Genomic DNA, 21,770 nt, shown 5'->3' on the forward strand with positions numbered 1-21,770 from the left:
AAAATCTGAGCTAAATTTATAGAAGCACAAGAGTGACAAAATAGATTTATCTTCTCTGAGGCTATGTATGACACATTAAGTAGAGGAAAAAAAGATACAGATCTTAATATAGAGCCCCTCCACTAGCCCATATTACAAATTGCGCATTTTTAATTTAATTAATTTATTTTTTATTTTAGTTTTGGCCACACCATGTGGCATGCTGGATCTTAGTTCCCTGACCAGGGACCAAACCCGTGCCCCCTGCAGTGGAAGCACGGAGTCTTAACCACTGGACTGCCAGGGAAATCCCACACATTTGTGCATTTTTTTTTAAAAGCATCCCTTTCTTAGGATACATTACAGCTCTGTGCCAGTCAAATCTATGATGATTGTAGCGTAAGTGATTTCCTCACTGTTGGGCAATGCATAACTTACACAGCTATAAACAGTTAATATGATTAATAAGCCTGACTAAGAGATCTTTCCAGATCTTTCTGAACAAGCAATAAAAATAGAAACCAATAAAAATAGAAACACACAAAAAGTACAAGCATGTGGGACTTGAAAACACTCTTTGAATTCATGGGGTCAAAGAGAAAATGCAAACCAAAATTGCAGTGTATCTAGAAGGTAACACTGTGTATCCGAACCTATAGAATACTGCTTTTGGTGTTCAAGTAAATTTGAAACCTTAAACACATTATTAAACAAAAAATGACAATACATTAAATATTCAACTAATAAGTTAGAGAAGGGAACAAAATAAATCTCAGGAACGAAGAATAATGTAAGGAACTTATAAAGGGCAGAAATTAGTGAATTGGAAAAACAATCAAAATGATCTAGAGCTTTTTTTTTTTTGAGAGGGGGATGAGAAGGGAGGCAGTAAAATAGATAAACCACTAGTTACTTAATCCAGGGGATAGGGAGAGACAACACAAAGTATGAGTATGAAATGAGGGGCAGGGAAAGGACCAGATAGAGAAGAATTAAAATTATTATGAGAGAACCTTTTGTGCAAATAAACTAGAACACCTAAAAAATGGATAATTTTCTAGGAAAACGTAACTTATCAAAATTAACTCTACAAAAGAATCTAAATGCATCAGTAACTACAGAAGAAATTGAATAGTGGTAAAAAGGCCAGCTGCCACCTCAGATTGCCATATGCAGAATTTCATGATTGGCTTCTTTGAAACCTTCAGTGAATAGATCTTGAAGGGAAGCTTCCAAATTCTTCTCTGGAATTCACATACATGGCTATCAAAATGTATTAGAAACAGGGAAGAAAACTATAGTTCAATCTCACTTACAACATCCATTCAAAAATTCAGAATTAAAGTATTAGCATATAGGACTTCCAGTTAAACATTAGTACATTTATCTTTGCTCCTTCCTCCCACTCGCTAAATAGTAGTAAAGGAATTAAAAAGGAGTGTCAAAAATAGAGAAGACTGGCAGACAAAGAATTAAACCTAGTTTGCCAGATGGAAAGCAGATGGATGAATAGTTGTGTGTGTGTGTGTGTGTACACTATTATATATATTTTTTCATGTAGTAGACTTAGCAAATCATAGTGAACTGAAACCAATCCGTAAGGGGAGCACTTAGGGGTGGGAATAGGTAGGCTGGTGCCAGCAAAAATCATGCTGAGTCATGCCACAGAATTCAGAAAGTTTAAGGATGAGTTCTGTTAGCTCCTTTTGTGGGTGGAGGTACATGTAGAACTGGAAACAGGATTGGCTTAAAATGTGTAACTGGGCCTCATATCACCTCCAGGCAACCCGCCCTTCTCTGCCCCAGTAGAAATTGGGCAGTTTATTTTCTGAAGAGGCGGAATTGAAGAGCATCTAGACTTGGGGACCCCATACTAAAAACGGGCCCACTGAGTGGTGAGATACTCTGTCTTCCCTCTCCTTGCTTGCCTCCCAGAACTCTCTAGCCCTTCATGTGTTGCCTGAAAAGGAGATTGGAGGATTCTTCTCCAGGAAAATTGAGTTAAATGAAAATATAGTTAGAGACATTATTGTCTTTCAGTGAATCTACTTAATCTTTGCCCGGTCATCCTATGGTCCAGCTTTTATATATATAACATTTAGTCCAGTATTTTGGTGCCTCTCTTAAATATGGGAGGACAGCCAAGAATCTCCAGATATTTGAGGATAACCTGAAACTAAAACAAACAAGAATAAGAAAGAGAAAGGAACACTGGAAGAGGAAACTCAGCTACTTTAAAAAACAACAACACTTTAATTATGTTTTCAAAGATTTTAAAAAGAGGGAGACAGAATGCAATAATGACCATTATATTCATGAAAGAAGAACATGGTGCATTGAGAAAGGACTGTTGGGGAGAGGGTAATTTATAGTATTGGAAAGAAATTCAATAAAGGGGTTGGAAAATAAAGTCAAGGAAAGCTCTCAGAAAGTATTACAGAAGTTCATAGAGATGAAAATTAAGAAAGATACCATGTGAACTTGAGGTACCTATCTAGGAGGTCTAGTTTCTGGTAAAGAGGTGTTGTAAAAAGAACTGGGGATAGGAGGGGAGATTATCAAAGACTAACAGAAGGTGATTTCCCAGAACTGTAGGACCTGAATTTCCAGATTGAAAGGCTCAGTGCCCAATGCAGTAAATGACAAAAGACCCACAATGTATCTGGACTGAATGCTAATGTACCACAGAGACTGAATCTGTCTTATATTAAAATTTAAATACATCAAAATTAAAGAGAAGGAAGAGGAAAAAATAGGTCACAAAGAATTGTAGCAGAATGTCATCATACCATTCCACACCACTGTAAGCTGGAAGGAAATGGATCGAGGCCTTTAAAATTCTGAGAGAACTGGATATTCATGTGTAAAAGAATGAAACTGGACCCCTGTCTTATACCATGCACAAAAACTAACTCATGGATTAAGGATTTAAATGGAAGATATGAAACCATAAAGCTCGTGGAAGAAAACAGTGGGAAAGAGCTCCTTGACATTGTTCTTAGCAATGACTTTTTTTTTTAATATGACACCAAAATCACAAGCCAAAAAAGTGGGACTACAAAAAACTTCACAGCAAACAAAAAACAAACAACAGTCAACAAAATGAAAAGGCAGCCTACGAAGTGGGAGAAAAGGAACCCCTACAACCAGTAGCAAATAAAACCCCAAATAGTCCAATTTAAAAAGCAACAAAGGATCTGAATAGACATTTTTCCAACGAAGACATTCAGATAGCCGACAAGTGCATGAAAAGGTGTTCAACATCACTAGCCATCAAGGGAGTGCAAATCAACCTGTTAGAATGGTTGTTATCAAAAAGACAAGAGATGAATGCTGACAGAGGTGTAGAGAAATGGGAAACCTTGTGTACTGTTGGTAGGAATGTAGATTGGTACAACTACTTTGGAAAACAGTATGGAAGTTTCTCAAAAAACTAAAATTAGAGCTACCATATGATTCAGCAGTTTCACTTCTGGGTGTATATCCACAGGAAATGCAGTTACTATCTCAGAGAGATATCTGAGATCCCATGTTCGTTGCATTGTATACTCTAATAGCCAAGCTAGGGAAACAACCTAGCGTTCATTGACAGATGAATGGGTAAAGAAAGTGTGAGGAGTATTATTATTATATATTCTAACCTATAATAATAGGAATATTATTCAGCTGTAAAAATGGAAATCCTGCTCTTTGTGACAACATGGATGGACCTTGAGGGCATTATGCTAAGTTAAATCAGATAAATACTCTGTGATATCAGTTATATGTGGAATCTTTAAAAAAAATTGAACTTATAAAAACAGAGAGTAGATGGTGGTTGCCAGGGGATGGGGGTGTTGAGGGAAATGGGGAGCTGTTGGTCAAAGGGTACAAACTTCCAGTTACAAGATGGAAAGTTCCAGGGATCTGTTGTACAGCGTGGTGACTATAGTTAGCAAGTACTTGAAAGTTGCTGTGAGAGTGGACCTTAAATGTTCTCACCACAACGAAAACAACAACAAAATGGTAATTATGTGAGGTGAGGGATGTGTTAGCTAACTTTACTGTGGTAAAGATTTCACAATATATATGTGTATCAGATCATCACATTGTACAACCTTAGACTTACACAGTATTCTATATCAATTATATCTCATTAAAACGGGGGGGCGCATTTCTGAGAGAAAACAATTATGACCTAGAATTCTTTTTTTGTTTGTTTGTTTAATTTTGGCTGCTTTGGGATCTTCGTTGCTGTGTGCAGGCTTTCTCTGCTTGCGGTGAGCGGAGGCTACTCTTCGTTGCGGTGCGCTGGCTTCTCATTGCAGTGGTTTCTCTTGTTGCAGAGCACAGGCTCTAGGCGCATGGGCTTCAGTAGTTGTGGCATGTGGGCTCAGTAGTTGTGGCTTGCAAGCTCTAGAGTAAAGGCTCAGTAGTTGTGGCGCACGGGCTTGGTTGCTCCGTGGTGTGTGGGATCTTCCCAGACCAGGGCTCGAACCCATGTCCGCTGCGTTGGCAGGTGGATTCTTAACCACTGTGCCACCAGGGAAGTCCTGACCTAGAATTCTTTACCCAGCCAAAATGTCAATCAAATGTGAAGATAGAATCAGAACATTCTTGCAAGGTTTTAATCATACACTTATCCTTCCTCAGGAGCTATTGGTGGGATATTTCACCACAACGGGGGACAGTACTAAAAAAGAGAAGAGCATAGGGTCTAGAACAGGAAATCCAACATAGCAGGCCTTGAGAGCAGGACAGAGGCTTCCAGAATATGGATATTTCCAGGGGGGGAAAAGAAAGAAAACGTGACTATTTGCAAGTATTTGAGAGGAGATATACACTTCTGTTACAAAGTTTAAGGATGAATTAGTAAAGTGAGAGATACATAGAAAACCTAAGTGAACAAAATAACCGAGACAGTCATTAGCTCAAAGGAAATCAGAAACATTTTTGATAAATAAAAAATGGAAATGCATTCCTAGTGTGGCTATAAAGAATATTTATATAATGTAAACTGAATACTTTAGCCAAATATTATGGTAACTGATCAGGAGGAAGGTGGGAAGGGATGTGGGGTGGGGGACAGGGTGTAAGAGAGCTAAATCTTCACTGCCAATACTAAGAAAATAGCTAATATCAGGGGGAGGGGCTAAGAAATCATAGAATAACAGCACAAGCATGCTATTCAGAAGTAAGGTAGCAGGGACTTCCCTGGCGGTCCAGTGGTTAAGACTTTGCCTTGCAATGCAGGGGGGGTGTGTGTTCAATCCCTGGTCGGGGAGCTAAGATCCCACATGCCTTGTGGTCAATAAACCAAAACATGAAACAGAAGCAATATTGTAACAAATTCAATAAAGACTTTAAAATGGTCCATGTCAAAAATATATATATATATTAAAAAAAGAGAAAGTAAGGCAGCAAATACCTGAGTTGAAAGTGCTTGACGTTATGAACAAGGGTTGAGGGTGGAGAGATATATTACATTACACAGTTCAACTTTTAAAACTATATGTACTGCTTTTAGCAATAAAAATTAAACATAATATTTATTTAGCCAAAACTGTAATAGAACCTCATGAAGAGGATGGAGAGGGGAAGCATAAGTCTGTGTTTGGAAGGGTTTACAAAAGTTAAATCCAAAGTGGGAGTCACAAGACAGTGTCTAAAATGGAAAATCAAGGAAGCAATATAATCTGGCATTTTAGAAATATGCAGTAAACAATAGATGAAATAGCTTAAAAAGTTGGAAGGATTGCTTATGAAAGTCAGCAAAGGAAAGAGGATGAATTTGAGTAAGGACCCAACATTTTCTGCTATGGCAGACAAAAGTCTTATTTCCATACTATATAAAAGGTCTTGCAAATCGAGGAGAAACAGGAGTATATAACCTAATAGAAAATAGTCAAAAGATACACTCAGGCAATTAGTAGGACAGATGGTCAATATTCAAGTAAAAAATGTTTAACATCTGAAAAGATAACATTTTTTCACCAGATTTGCAAAAAACTGATAATACATATTGTTGGCAAGAGTGTAGAGAATCAGGAACTCTGTTATTGCTGACATAGTTTAAATTAATATATATTTAGAGAGTAATATAGCACTAACAAAATTTTAAAAGCATGTATGCCCTTTGGCCCCCCAATCTACTCTGCCAATATATTTGCATAAGTGTATGAGGATGTATATATACAAGGATGCTCATTGTAATGTTACAACAGCAAAAAGTTAGGGATAACCTACATGATATCAGTAAAATTCTGGTTAATTACACTGTAGTACACCCACACATATATATCTCCCCCCATCTATAGACAGCTCTTCCTGGGTAGGAGATAGGTCACTGCCTTTGCCTAGTGTTAAACAAATGGTCTTTAATAGTGCTCTTATCTTCTCTGTTATTTGTTAACTTTCCTATTCTGTTGTTTATTTTAATGTTAGGGTGGTTCTGAGAGTAACTAAACTCTCTTTAAGCTCCTTAAGTTTTGCCTTACTGTGCTGGCTGTCATATTTGCTGGACTTTAAAGATATTCCCTGGAAGACTTGTCTGCCTTTCACCCATCAGCAGCCTTGGCCCAGACTATGAAAAGGAATAGTAAACTCTCTTCTTGTTAACAGTCCTCAGAATACAGCAGTTTTCTTTTTCGGGAATTCCCCTTTTGTCAAAAAACACTTTTCTTTGTTCATTCTCCATCTTCTTCTTAAAATTCAAATTACTTGGAGGAGAGGAGATAGATACTACGGTTGTGATTCAGAGTTCAAAGGACAGATAAAAGTATAGAAGGCAAAGTCTTTACCCCTTGACGTCCATCCATCCAGGTCCCTGCCCTGGGACCACCAGTGACATCAGTTTCTATTTGTCCTTCTAGAGGTATTCTGTTTATAGAGAAGCAAAGACATTTTTTTTCTTTCTTTTTCACATCAGAGCATTTTGACAGTTCCTTCTCCACAAACTCTGGGCTTTTGCCAGGCTCTCTCCCTCAGTTTTGTCTGAGAGGGTCTTTGATTTGTTCTTTTGTTCAGCAGAGGTGCTGTGATCAGTGTGGTAAGTGAGACAAAGGGCCATAATGAGGAAACAGCAGGTACATATCCCTATGCTAATAATTCTACAGAATTTATCTCTAGCCCAGATTTCTTTCCTGAGCTTCAGACCCAAACACCAAGTACCATGCTATGCTTTCAGCATCCTCACTTAACTGCCCCTCACGTGGCATGTCCAAAGCCAGGCTCACCCTCCTCGCTGCAGCTTGAGTCTTCTGTCTCAGAGTGGCACCCAGCTTCACGAACTTGGGTGTCAGCTTCAGCTCTGCCTCCCTCTCCCTTGCCCCCGAATGCTCCGTACCTGTGTCTCCTCCTCTTCGTCCAGGGCAGCTGATGATCACTCACAACCTTGGTTTACAGTTCACCTCCTTCCTGGTAAAGAGGAGGTGGGCGATTCTATTCCTGCCCATTATTTCTACTACACGAGTTGTCATCCAGCATGTCACTCAGCTGCCATGAAAAGCACAGGCTCTCAGCCTTTGGCCTGTTCGTTCTGTCTCATACCTATATATCTGGAGAAGCAAGTCTGAACACTTTGGTCATGATGATTTAGATCACAGTTTGATGACTATGATAACATCTCACCCTACCCTATGCTGTCTCTTATATGCTCATTTTATTTTTATATCAACTGGTAAAATTGTTTTTTCCCAAGGATAATTCCTGTACATCCTCAGTACAGGCTTTGGGGACATTTCTTTACTCTGTAGTACTGTGGGCTTAGTGTGTTTAGTGTTCTCGTCACCAGGGTCCACGTCTTTGCCTTTAGAGATGTTTGTTCTCCTGTCTACCAGTTCCTAAAGGACATAAAAATGGGAAGATGTGTAGAGGGTGGAGATTAGTCGATGAGGAGAGAACTCTTTCACTTTACACATTTCTGTGTTATTTTATTTTTTACAACTAGCATCTGCATAAGGTTGAAAGGGAATGTAGAGAAATAAGATAGTAGAAATAGGTGAACGTCTTATTTAAATGTCCTTTTATAGTAGCAAAACTTAAAAATATGTTGTACAATCCTAGTAGGGACTTTGCTTAAAGTTCATGTTTTCTTTTCAATACATTATTTATATCCAAATTTATCTTCAGCCATCAGGTTCACAGTTGATACAAATAAATGAAATCTCTGGCATTTTAACCGTATATGCAAATTGTCAACTTTTAAAACAATTCTGTGCCAGTACCCACCTGTTGCTCTGGGTTCTCTGTATTGCCAGCTTGTAATCTGTCGGTTGTTTTACTTGTACATTTCAAAGGTGGCTGCTTGGACTCGTGAGATGAGTGTGGATTCTGGAGTCAGACACCTCAGACTCTGGACTCCGGCACGTGTTAGCTGAGAGAACCTGATCGAGTTTCTTAACTTTCTTAGTCCTCCTCTCCTGTACATTGGAGATGACCGTAGTCACCTGACAGAGTTGTGAAAATTAAGTCAGAGAGGATCATAGACGTGAAGCATCTAGTGCTGAGCTTCAGACAGAGGTGACACTTGATCACTATTAGCTTCCTCTCCCCACCACCTTTGATTAACTTGGTATAGAGTTTATGAACTCATTTCTACCTGATGTATAATTCTGATAGAGGCAGATATGTAAAGTTATTTTGGTAATACCCTGACACTACCCTGCTAGGGAACCTTTGACTATTCTTTCTACAGCGTAAGCTTGTACTATTCATCCTTCTATCTGGTGCCACTCACCTTTCCTCTGTTTTCACAACGCAGCCCTTGGTGTGACCTCTGCTGTGTGTAACTCAGGGGGTTTCAAACTTTAGTGTGTTACCGGTAGTGTACTACTACTCTCTAAAGATTACTCCAAAACTTAGCAACTTAGAACCATGTGTCATCTCACAGTTTCTGTGAGTCATGTGTTCGGGAGTGACTTCATTGGATGGTTCTGGCTCAGGTGCTCTCAAGAGATTTTGGGTGAGAGCCACAGATGCAGCATCCAAAGATTTGATTGGGGCTGGTGTATCCACTTCGAAAAGGCCCTCTCCCCTGGCTCTTGTCTAGGGCCTGCAGTTCCTCACCAGCTGTGGGTATGAGTCCTCATTTCCTTGCCATCTGGGCCTGTCCATTGAGGTGCTCAGTGTGCTCACAACATGCAAGGAAGTGATCTGTGATGGCTTGGTCTCTGTAAATAGTCTTACTTGGTTGCACCTCCCTGTCTTTGCTCACATATATGGAGCACACATAGCCCATTTTCAACTGCATAAATCCAGTTACCTCCATGGTGCCCACTACCCCAGACATAAGTGAACTCTCCCTCCCTTGAATCCCTATAGTATTACATTTTTTTTTTCCTGCTCTTTGGTTCTAATCACTTTAGCTCTGATGTTTTAGTGCTGCACTGCTAGTAGGGATTTAAAAAAACAATCGCTTTCATTTGACCTCTCTCGCCAGCAGAACTACGACAACCCTGTAATAGGCATTCTGCTGCTCAGGATTTCAAAGCAGTGTGGTCATTAGAATGCTAAGGAGCCTGGCTCAGACCACACTTCTTGGTAGTTAGTACTTTCCTGCAGGCATTTGTCAAACAAATGAGTTCCTGTTGTGGGCCAGGCTTGGTTTCAAGGATGCAGTAGTGAAGGGAAACAGACGTGCTCACTGTGGATGAGGACAAACACAACAGTGAACTGGTAAACAGAAATATATTATCACAACTTGAAAGACAGTCTAGGAAGGAAGTAAAAATTGCTATGATGTAAAACAAAGGAGACCTACTTAGATGAGGTTTTTAGAGAATCTGCCTGAGTCTTGAAGGATGAAAAGGAAAAAAGACTCTAAGGAAGGAAAGAGCTTAGTATGTTCTAATATCTGAGAGAAATCACGGTGGCTGGAGCTGAGGTTGGAGGGTAGGCAGAGGCTGCCATGGCCGTGGTCAGGGTTTCATTCTAAATGCAGTGTCCTAAGCTGTGTTAGTATGATATCCAACTTGGAGCTCTTCTAATTTAGCATTTGTAGAAATAACTGGGAGATTCAAATTATAGCTACAAGTCCAACTATGATGGATTGGAAAAACGAGATTCCTGTGTTAGCTTGACAGAGGGAAATTAAGAAAGAACTCAAGCCTGAATGGTTGTCAGGGAGGCTGTCTTCTCATCTCAGAACAGAAAATGTGGGAATGACCACAACAGCAATAGGAAGTATTTATGTTGGAGATAAAAGTGCTCCTGCCTTTAGGGATGATCCAGTATTCTAGACAGGAAGGCTCTTCATCTTGATTACATGTTTTTAAGCTCTGAGCTGTCTATAGGTCAGATACCATGCCTTTCAGCTGTTAGCTGCTGATTCAGTTCTAGATCAGACCTGGTGGACAAGGACAAACGCAGGGAGAGCCCCAACTTCCTTTTTCCATAGCCAGCGGCTGCTCGTTTCCCAAACCACGTTCCAGCCTTGCCTCCTGTAGGCTGTATAGTATACTGGGTGCTGGGAGACTAGTTCTGGCCATATTCCCCATGGAAAGATAGTAGGACCTTGGAAGATCTTTTCCTCTCTTTTTCTGGTTTCCATTTGTTTGCAGGAGGGTTGTATAAGATGACCTGTAAAATTCTGTTATTTTCTGAAATCTCATATTAGCCCAGGCCCTAATGCTGTGACCTGCCTCTGAACTCACAGCAGGTGTTTGTGCAACAATTTACTATTTCCCCTTATTCTGTGTGATGGGTAGTCAGCTTGAAGTGGTTTTATTCAAAATCTTCTTATAGAATTACTTGGAATTATCATGATGCAGTTCATTGTGACTATACAAGTTTTGATTTGCAGAATTAGAACCCCTAGGTAGTTACTGAATCACACTAAGTCTAATCACAAACTATTCCTGTTTAAATCTGATTTCTGTGTTCAAGGTAGCAAAATATAATTCAGAGTATAATTCACAATAGCAAAATATCATCCTCTTCTGGGACCTCTGCTTTTTTCGTAAGATAAAATTAAAGTATTTAGTATTAGGTAACAAAACTACTTCATAATTACCCTGGATTTCCATTTCTTAGATGTGGACTACTAAACATTATCAGTGAATCAATTATCTAAGAGAAAATTTATATTGCAACCATGGAATATAAATATATCTTCATTAAATATATATAATGTTTAATAACCTGTATTGGGGGAATTGTGTGTGTGTTTGTTTTTTAGCTCTTCAGAGAAGTAAGAATAATGAAGATTTTAAATCATCCAAACATAGGTACTTTCTGCTTTCTTAAATACTTTTGGGTCTAAATGCATTCTTGAAAGTATGTCATAAAGCTAAACATAATTCCAGGAGTGACAGGAGATTTCTTCCCTTCTCCCAGCCCAGGTACACTTTTAGAATATATATGTATATATATATTGATCATTTTTGTTAACTTTTTGAAATTACTAAGATAGGTTAAAAGATTAATGTAAAGCTTTAATTCAGTAGAAACATATGTAATCAGATTATAATTTTCTAATTTTTAATATATTAGAAAATGTCATAATTGTACTTAATTTATAGATAGAGAAGAGGGAATTATAGTAAGTTAGAGTTACGATTTTCAAAGGTGTAAAACTTTCTGCTCTAGCTGTGTTCCTAAGAAAATACTGGTATATTGAATCATATTTTTAAAGCAATAGGGAACTAGCTAGCTAACTCTGGATTTCAAATTCCAACTTCCCGCCAAAAAAATACTGCCAAGAACTAGCTAACTTAAACCTTTTTGTTTTGTTTTTTAATTACTTACGTTGTACCCTGATTAGAGTTCTCTATACTTACTACTAAATGACATCTTTGAAAATGTAAATTTCTAAAAAATTTAAATTCCCATTGGATTAAAATAGTTTACGCAAAAGAGCCAGTATTTGCATTGGAATTTAATTTAATTTTATTTATTATTATTTTTTTTTTTGGCCGGGCCACGTCGTTTGTAGGATCTTAGTTCCCTGACCAGGGATCGAACCCCAGCCCCCTGCAGTGGAAGCTAGGAGTCCTAACCACTGGACTGCCAGGGAATTCCCCTTGCATTGGAATTTTAGAAAGCTGTTATTTATATGTTGATGGTTTACCAGCATATATGCCTTAAATTTCTTTAAATAATTTTTCTTAACAGCCTGAACATATATCATCTTAAAAATGATATGATACTTTTATTCACCAGTTCAACAAACACATCCAATACTGTGTAAGGTACTTTATTTGATCTAATACTCTGTGTTAAAGCATCAGAAAATAACCCACAATATAAGAGATTAGCATTCTCCCTCCCTGCTCCCTTTTTTGCTAAATTTAATTGTAAAGTATGTATTACCAAAGTAGATACAGGAGATAGTGATTTGATAGCTTGAGAGAGTAACTTCAGTTTCATTTAAAATTTTTATATTTCTGATTGATTTGTTATGGTTTTATGAATTAGCAGTAATAGAAATATTATTTGTATCTGTAACAAGAGACTGCTATAGTAGTCACACTGACCCATTGAAAATAATTCTTTTTAAAAAGTTCTTTTCAATTATTTATAGTATAATCCCTTCTACTTTGCCATCTCTGGCTTTAGAATAGAAACAAAGGAACCTCCTTAGAAATTCCCTGGCAGTCCAGTGGTTAGGACTCCACACTCTCACTGCCAGGGGCTCAGGTTGGATCCCTGGTCGGGGAGCTAAGATCCTGCATGGCACAGCCAAAAAAAATAAATAAATAAAATAAAATACATCTTTAAGAAAAAGAAAAGAAACAAAAGGACCTTGTTCTCTGAGAATTGTGATGTTTCCCAAGCAATAGAAGTCTCAAGTGGAATTATATGTATCCTTAAAGCCATAATGACAAGTGAATGGACTTGCACTTTTAGGAATAGAACAGATATAGACGTAATACAGGAGGATGAAATGAGAGCAGATACACTTCACTAGACTGCTGAGTGCATCCTGAAGTTACACCGTTTGAGCACCCAGAAACTATGTTTATTTTTATGGAATTCCATGTTTTTATAAAATCTTTTCTGCTGTTGTAATATATTATAAATTTTCCTAAAAGAATTTTTTTAGAGGGCCAGCTATTAAAATCTTTAACAGGAAAAAGTTACTTTTTGTAGTTATAGTTTATATGTACATAGTACTGTGCATATGGACATTTGTTTCTTTTTCTCCTGTATCTTCTCCCCTCCCCTAGTGAAGTTATTCGAAGTCATTGAAACTGACAAAACACTCTACCTAATCATGGAGTATGCCAGTGGAGGTAAGAAATTTATAAATTGTTTTTCTTTCTTTCTTCCCTTTTAGAAGAATACACAACCACACAGCCCACACGGATAATCGTTAAAGTTTCACTTAACATTCAGAATCATAATACACTAGAATGAGAATCAGGAAGGCTGATTCCTAGCAGTTCTGTGGGTTGCTATTAAGTGTTTCATTATTAGCATCATTAATTGATAATAAGCAAATACTTGGATTTTTTTTATTATGGTATAACATAAAATTTACTGTTTTAACCATTTCAAGTGTATAGTTCTGTGGCATTAAGTACATTCACATTTTAACCATTATCATCCATCTTCAGAACTTTTTCATTTTCCCAAAATGAAACTCTGTCTCCATTAAACAGTAACTCCCCATCCTCCCTCCACCCAGCCCCTGGCAACCACCATTCTGCTTTCTTTCTGTATGAATTTGACTACTCTAGGGACCTCATATGAGTGGGATCATACAATATTTGTCCTTTTGTGACTTCCTGTTTCACTTAGCGTAATGTCCTTAAGGTTCATCCATTTAGTAGCCTGTGTCAGAATTTCTTTCCTTATCAAGGTTGGATAATATTCCATTGTGTGTATATAGCACATTTTGTTTGTTCCAGTACTTGAATTTTCAAAACTGTCAGTGCATTAGCCTATTTGAAATAAATGTGTACTGCATGTTGGATGAATGTCTTTATCAGATTTTTGTCATTGGTGTCCATCATTTCCCAAGGCCAGAAATGGTGTTCACCGTGTTTATGGTTAGACTTCCCTAAAATAAAGATTAAGGACTGGTAATTATTTGCCTGTAAGGTTGTATACATGTAGACAGTTTTATGAAATGAATGTATATCGCTGTTATCTTTTACAAAGATTTTTATTTTAGGGTTATTGTTGGGCTATGCTTGTAGTTTTTGGACTGTGTGTGAGTTTTCATTGTTTGTGAAAGGCAGAAGCTTTCTTGTTTGTCTTTGTATGTTCCCTGTCTCTAGCATAGTGCCTGGCACATAGCAGATACTCAGCAAATAAGAATTGAACTGAATTAATGAAATTATAAACTACTGGAGACATACTCTATTTAACTCTACAGTAGAGATTAAATTGTTTTGATTATAGTAGAGTTTTGTTTTGTTAGCACTTTGATCCAGGATGCAGAACCTGGAGACAGAAAGTTGAATCTCAGCCTCACTGTGGTGAGTTAACCATTAAATAAAAGATTGTAAACCTGTTGTGGGCAGAGCAGGCACACCCCTGGCACCACTTTTTCATACTTCTAATTCATAATTAGTTGTGTGCTTCATCTTTTAAATGTATGGTTTGAGAATTTAGTTGGGATTTTCGCAGTTGAGCAGTAGGAAGAGCTGAAGGTTAATTGTAGAACCATAAGTCTATACGGAGTTTGAATGCTATCTACTCATCTTACGGTTCATAATCTTTTCATCTGTGTAGCCACTGCAGTGTACAAGTGCTTTTTTCTCTTACCTGGTCTCCTTTGACTTTCACAATGCCTCGGTGATGTGGCCAAGCAGTGAGCGATGGGCTTTTACCCTTGAGGAATTGGAGGCTGGGAAATCTCACTGTGGTCATGTTGCCAGGCCTGGAGCCCAGCCTTCCGACACCATATAGCCTCTACTGATTGGTCAGTCAGTCACGGCTTTCCGTTCCCATCTCTTTTAGGTACCAGGTCCTAGAGATTGCTCTGTGTAGGAGAAGTCAGAAACATCTGAGAATCTGAGAAGTGTCCATCCAGGATGAGGATGGACTCCAGAAAAGACAGACATGGAGTCGATCCAGCCAGTGCCTGTCATTGGCAGTGTGACCTCATAAGTTACATGTCTCTGAGCTTCTTACTGGGCATGGGAGCACAGCCCTCCTTTGAGGGCTCGGTGCCGTCGCTCAGCATTATAACAGCACTGATTGGTGGTGGTGGTGGTTTATTGGCTTGGGCCATTTGTTTTAATCAGCTCAACAAAGCACCATCTCCAGGGCAGCTGTTTTATTGTTGATACGTTTGCCATTTTGAACAACAAACGTTTCATTAAATTGGCTACCTAGGGACTTCCCTGGTGGTCCAGTGGGTAAGACTCCGTGCTCCCAATGCAGGGGGCCCAGGTTCCATCCCTGGTCGGGGAACTAGATCCCACATGCATGCCGCAGCTGAGAGTTCACATGCCACAACTAAGAGTCTGCATGCCACAACCAAGAAGCCCGCATGCCGCAACTAAGACCCTACGCAGCCTAAATAAATAAATAAATTTTTTTTAAAAAATGGTTACCTACTCCTCCCCAGCCTCGTATTTTTCAATTTGGTACAATCATGGAATTTTAGAATTGGAAGGAATCTTAGAAGTCATCCAGGGCAATTGCCTAATTTTTACAGATGAACCTAAAGCTCTGAATGGTTTTTCTATGCCAGTGGTTTCATCACTGGTTATAGTGGCAGGACCTGAACTAAAACCAACGGCTTTCTGAACTGTCCTGTCCAGTGTCCTTTCATCAACCACATGGGCCGTGACCTGGGCAGGGAGAGCCAGTGTTTGCAATTTTTTCTCCTAATAAATAATAGCCTTGAGAGGTTTTCAATTCAGCTGCTTAATCTGAGTGTTAATGCATTTTTAATAAGGGGAAAAATAAGAGATCTGGGTTGTATTTCTGGTTTATAACTTAGTGACTGTGAGTGTATGGTTCCAAAATCTCTTAACAGGTTTATATTGCATTTGAATTTTAAAATATCTTCAAATTATATTGACAGACTTTGACTTTATCTGTGTGACTCTACAACTACTGGGTTTAATCCATTACGTTTTTCTAAAAAGTCAAAACTGTTCCATATGTTATGCACGCATCTTTGTTTTCACTTTTTAACCACTTGTTTTGATATAGTATATTATTCTGCAAATAGAAAGGTCATTCTCATAGAAAATACTGACATTTTACTGAGCTGACATTTAATTTTATAATTCATCACAGTTAAATGAATTGTGTAGTGTAAATTAACAATAGGTAATTCCTTTTAAAAGATCATTAGGCAGTCAGTGATAACTTGAAAATATTTATACCCATTTATTATTTTAAAATTTATTCAAAGTTAGGGCTAAAAGTTTAAGTCAGAGATATTAATGTACAGTTCAGAATAACCTTTTCCTCAACAATATTTAAGTCCTGAAACTAAGCGTTTTTTAAGTATCAAAATATTTTAGTTAACTGTTGTCACTAAGCTGATGGAAATATTCTTTATTTGTATGAAGTAAATGTGATTTTTTTCCCAAACACATTTTATATCCAGTTTGCTAAATTAGTACTCTCTGTTGATTTCAGAGGTGTTTCTTTACTCCAAATTGATAAGCAATTGGCAGTACTGATAGGTTCCTTGAAATGTCACTTCTCTTCCCTGAGGAATTAATACTGTGTAAACTACCACCTAGACGTCCACCAGTGAGTTCTATTGGCTTTTCCTTTGCGCTGTGTCCTGAATCTCCGCACTTGTCAGCACCACTGCCATTTCCCACTCTAGGCCCGGCCACCCTCTCTCTTGTCCTGAATATTGCGCTCGTCCCACTCGGTTTCCCGGTCCCTTCCTCAGCCCTAACCCTCTTCTCCCTCTAGCAGCCAGAAGCCAGTCATTTCATATTCTCCTCTGCTTCTCCTCTCACTTAGAACAGCACCCACAGGACGCTTCTTGTTCTCGCTTCTCCTATCATCTCTGTGCTCGTTCACTACCTCCCTTTTCCCTTGTTCACGCTTCTCCAGCCTCGTGGCCTCCTTGCTCTTGTCTCTGTCTAGAATCTTTCTCCCAGATAACTAGTGTCCACTCCCTCACAGTAGTCAGCACAATGCTTACACACACAAACACACTTCCTGTTTCTTTCCCCGGACTTTTCTCCACAGTACTTTTTATCATCTTCTATACTGTATATTCATTTGTTTATTATCTGTCTACCCCCTCCTAGAGTGTAAACTCCATGAGGAAAAGGACTTTGCTTTGTTCACTGCTATGTTTCCCCAGAGCCTAGAACGGTTCTCAGCAGTTAGTAGACACTCAATAATTATTTGTTGAATGAATGAGTATATTCAGGAAATGCTTTTTTGTCATGGTCCTATAGTGAAGACATCTTTTAACACAAATCACTTAACCATTTTAACTTTCACTTTTCATTGCCAGGTTTTTATTAAAGCATACTGGAAACATAACCTTTAAAATAAAAGTTTTATAATTTAAACATGAGAATTTAATGTTAAGGCTTATCTTTAGCTTAAAAGATTTTATCTATAAACTTTGCCTATCGTTAAGGCTAAGTTAGTTCAGATTCCACATATTTCTGTTTATCTTCATACCTATATTTTAAAAATTAAAATTAGAGCGGGCTTCCCTGGTGGCTCAGGGGTTGAGAGTCCGCCTGCCGATGCAGGGGACACGGGTTCATGCCCCGGTCTGGGAAGATCCCACATGCCGTGGAGCGGCTGGGCCCGTGAGCTGTGGTTGCTGAGCCTGCGCGTCCGGAGCCTGTGCTCCGCAACAGGAGAGGCCACAACAGTGAGAGGCCTGCGTACCGCAAAATAAATAAATAAAATTTAAAAAATTAAAATTAGAGCATCGCTAAAAGTGAAACATTTTCAGTTTATGGGAAAGTTAATGCTCAGAGGTAGGACTTCTGCTTACTTTTATTTCTCTCAATTATAGGTGAAGTGTTTGACTATTTGGTTGCACATGGAAGAATGAAGGAAAAAGAAGCAAGAGCTAAATTTAGACAGGTATGGATTGCTGCACCTTTAATTTATTGATTTAATATGTTTTCTTGCTTAAACCCTGAAGCAAACAAGTGTTTGTCTCTATAAATGTCATAAGGCCCATAGAATGGATCAGGGTTTGGCCATTCAGTTCAACACAACAAAAATTTATTAAGTGCTTTCATGCCTAAGGCACTGTGCTAGAGGCAACCATGGGTTCTAGTTCTAGCTTTGTAATTGAAATTTTAGTCCCACTCTTGTGGGTTTTTTTAGTCCCACTCTTAGCCTTAGTTTTTTGACAGTTGAGCCTTAAAAAACAAGAGCCTTGCAAACACTTGAGATTGCATTAAAGAAAACCATCCCCAAGTTTTAGCAAGAAGTGGCACAATTCATTATCAGTTTTGTCTTATATAAGCCAAAACCAAACAGAACTTAACCTGTGAATTAATGGCTTACCTTTTTGCTTGCTTTACCACATGGCCTTAAAGAGACACTCATTTTAATAAATAGGTTTTAAGCATAAAGGTGACTTAACTCTCTAATAACAATTACTATTTATTGATTGATCATTACCTGCTAAATATTGGGATAAGTGTTTTACCTACATTAATGTAAATCTTGGAGCAGCCTTGTGAGTAAAGAGTATTATGCCCATTTGCTAAAGATAAGGAAACTGAGGCACAGGAAGACTAAATAATTTGCCCAAAATTTGATGACTGGCAAGTAGGAAAGCTACCACTGGGTCAGAGACAGGTCTAAAATTCTTAATCATTATGATGTGGTCTTACTTAGATTAGGAATCAGCAAACTCTTTCTGTAAAGTGCCAGATAGTAAATATTTTAGGCTTTGTAGGCCATACAGTCTGTTGCAGCTATTTAACTCTGCTGTAGTAGCACAGAAGCAGCTTAGACAATATGTGAATAAATACACTCATATGATTGTGTCCCAATGATACTTTATTTGCAAAAACAAGTGGTGGGCCAGATTGAGCCTACAGACCATAATTTACCCACCCCTGATTTAGATAAAGGAAGGAGCAGGTACTTTATTTCTTCTAAATTAACGCTGTCCTCCCATAGTTTTAAGTTCTGTATTTAAATGGCAGTATAGCCTCATTTCTCTCAGAACCTTTAAATGTTTGTTTTATTAACATTTAAGGTTGTTAAGGTAGAAGTACAGATAGGAGTCTTTAAGGGTTTCACAGTATTTAGAAAGGCAAGTTTAACCAATTTTCAAGATTTCTCTTAACAGTTGCCTCTTTTGATTTGCTTAGTCTAGTGTTTACAGTTAAGGACTTACAAATAAATTTCTTAACTTTTGCTGTTGCTTAAATTTAATTTGATTTAAAAGTACCAATGGTACTTTGAGTTAAAGCCTGTTAAATATCAAAGTTGAAATTGACTTTGGCCATCATTTAAATTCTCTGATCCTCAGTTTTTCTAGCTATAAAAAGAGGAAATTATACTTGATTAATTCTGAAATCCTTTCCAGTTCTGATATCATTTTATCCTGTGGTCTACGGAAGGAAGCTCAAATTTCTCTTTATTACAAAACAAGTCTGTTTGGCCCTTTCCATAACTGTACTCTTAATTTTTATAAATTGGCCACCTAAAAGTCAAGATTTTTTTGCTTCATAAAACTGAAATTCCTTCCCACTCGGATGAAGCTATCTGACTTGCAAATGTTTATGCAAATATGATTTATTGACTGTGAGGAAAAGGCCCTTGCCAGCCGGCAGCAGCAGGTTTGAGCCTGGACTGTCTGCAGGGAAGCAGTTCAGTGCTTGGACCTGTCCTCTCTCCTTCCGTCTCCGCCATCCCCCAGGCGGGGGTCTGACTTGTGAGGGATACTTGGGCATTTATCACACATCTTCTTAATTTCCTGCCGCAATTCTGAAGCGTTATTGGAGGGACCTGCTAGTTGGTCCAGGGAAGAGGGTTTATGTACTTGTACAATTGCTGGCTTGATTTACAGTGCTTACAATTAATGTAATCTTTTCTCCTGCCATAGTATTTCCTTAAGTCTACTTACTAAACCTGGAAGGATCAGGCATATTGGTGCTTCCACTTTTCTCTGTTTCTAATTGCCATGCCTTCCAAAAGTTTATGTCGTTATTTGATGAAATAGAAAGTTTTCCTATTTATTACAAAGAGAAAGGTATGCCACACACAAGAGTACACTATGCTTGATCTGTTTTCTGTCAAAAATAGGCCCTTCTTTCCATATTCATCAGCAGATGGCTTTCCCTCTTCCAATTTCCTTCCCCACTCTCATCCTTGTTACTGTTTATGCTGTTTTAATTTATGCTGGCTGAGCTCTCATTCTTTTCAAAGAGAGAGAAGAGATTCCTGGCTCCGTCTTCTTTCCTCAGCTCTTTCTGGGTGGGTTGCTGGTCTTGCTGCCTCTGTTCTTTCATGTGTTGCTGGAAGTGAATTAGGCGTGCATTCTTATTTCACCTGGGAAACATCTGGGTTGTCAGCCTTCTTTGGAAACAACTGCTTTTACCTTAAAAGCAGAAAGCAAAAAAGCAATAATTGAAAGTTGAGTACTTTCAGGTTATTGTGGCATCAGGTTAGCTTTGAGCTGTTTGGAGGTAAAAGAAGAGAAATTCTCTTTGAGAAAGGGTAGGACATTGTCAAATCTGGTTCGGAAGCAGAATTTGAAAATAACCTATGAGAGAAATCTCAATATGGGGGCTGGGTTGGGGGGAACAGGGAAAATTTGATCAGGCAGAAGTAAGATAAAATTTACCTATGTCCTTCCTAGGCAATAAACCTGTTACTTTGAGGGAAACAAATCTATCGCTATTTCACTTCCCCAATTTTCATGCTGACGATATAGAACGGCGTAATTGTTAACAGATGCTCTTAAAACTGCTATTTTGGCATTGGGATTTGTGTACCTTCAGTTGATTATGAGTGGGCTGGTCTTCTGCATGTGCACTTCATAAGGTGTGAAGCTGCTCAGTGAAGCCTTGATTTTGGCATCATTCCCACCCTAACCCCAGCCCAGCTTATCCTTGCTGCTTATTCTGAACCAAAATGGCAACCAATAGAACAGCCCTCTCTGAGTTTTTGTGTCCAGTGCAGTTACATGCATGTTGCTTACAACAAAGTTGATGATGATTTGGAGAAACAAGCAGTATTTTCATTATAACACCAGTTTTGTAGATGTGTAATCATATATATTTAAATACACATATGTAATACCAAAGTAGAGACCAGAGGCGAATGCACCAGAATAACAGATGTCATCTCTATTTGCTGGTTATAAAAGCATATTCTTGTATGTACTTTTCTGTATTTCCTAAAGTTTTTATAATAAGGATATAAAAGTTTTATAATTAGACAAGGAGACTTAAAAATTGCTAGTAAGTGTGAAATTTCAGTAGAGCAGTTACTTAACAGTGCCAATCAGGGAATTCCCTGGCAGTCCAGTGTTTGGGACTCTGCACTTTCACTGCCGAGGGCCCAGATTCAGTCCCTGCTTGGGGAACTAAGATCCCACAAGCTGCACAGCGCAGCCAAAAAAATAATAATAACAGCGCTAATCCCAGGAGTAATCAAAAGTTGACTAAATGAAAGCATATCATTTGCTGAGAGCAGGAGGGATTCTTACTGATAAAGCACATAATAGTTTCCATAGTTTGTAGTTCACATACACTACAACATTCATCCTTCCATTTTAAGGAAGAGGAAACTGGTCCTCAGAGAAGTGAAGTCATTTTTGCTGTTCTTGAACCTGCATTAGCCAAAAGGAAGAGAGTGTTGTAGGGACTGGCTGGGGAGAACCAACCTGGATAAACACCCAGCGCGGATAGTCCGTAACTGCCGGCTTGGTTTTGAGTTGACAA

The 21,770-nt window shown here is 38.4% G+C and overlaps 1 protein-coding gene across 12 annotated transcripts in view; it reads left to right on the forward strand.

The window, feature by feature from the left end:
• MARK3 (microtubule affinity regulating kinase 3) overlaps window positions 1–21,770 on the forward strand; it is a 108,290-nt gene that overhangs the window by 55,556 nt on the left and 30,964 nt on the right. For 9 of the 12 annotated variants that reach the window (XM_027120665.1, XM_027120666.1, XM_027120670.1 and 6 more), the window contains 3 exons: window positions 11,135–11,183; window positions 13,125–13,190; window positions 17,870–17,940. In XM_027120665.1, the coding sequence (XP_026976466.1) occupies window positions 11,135–11,183; window positions 13,125–13,190; window positions 17,870–17,940 (186 nt within the window). Of the gene's footprint in view, window positions 1–11,131; window positions 11,184–13,124; window positions 13,191–14,323; window positions 14,382–16,256; window positions 16,624–17,869; window positions 17,941–21,770 lie in introns of those variants that run through there. The other 3 variants (XM_027120675.1, XM_027120676.1, XM_027120677.1) reach the window with 3 other exon arrangements.

This window comes from Aethalodelphis obliquidens, unplaced genomic scaffold (assembly GCF_003676395.1).
Source record: "Aethalodelphis obliquidens isolate GAN/ISIS:26980383/991018 unplaced genomic scaffold, ASM367639v1 scaffold21, whole genome shotgun sequence".
Classification (NCBI taxonomy): Eukaryota; Metazoa; Chordata; class Mammalia; order Artiodactyla; family Delphinidae; genus Aethalodelphis; species Aethalodelphis obliquidens.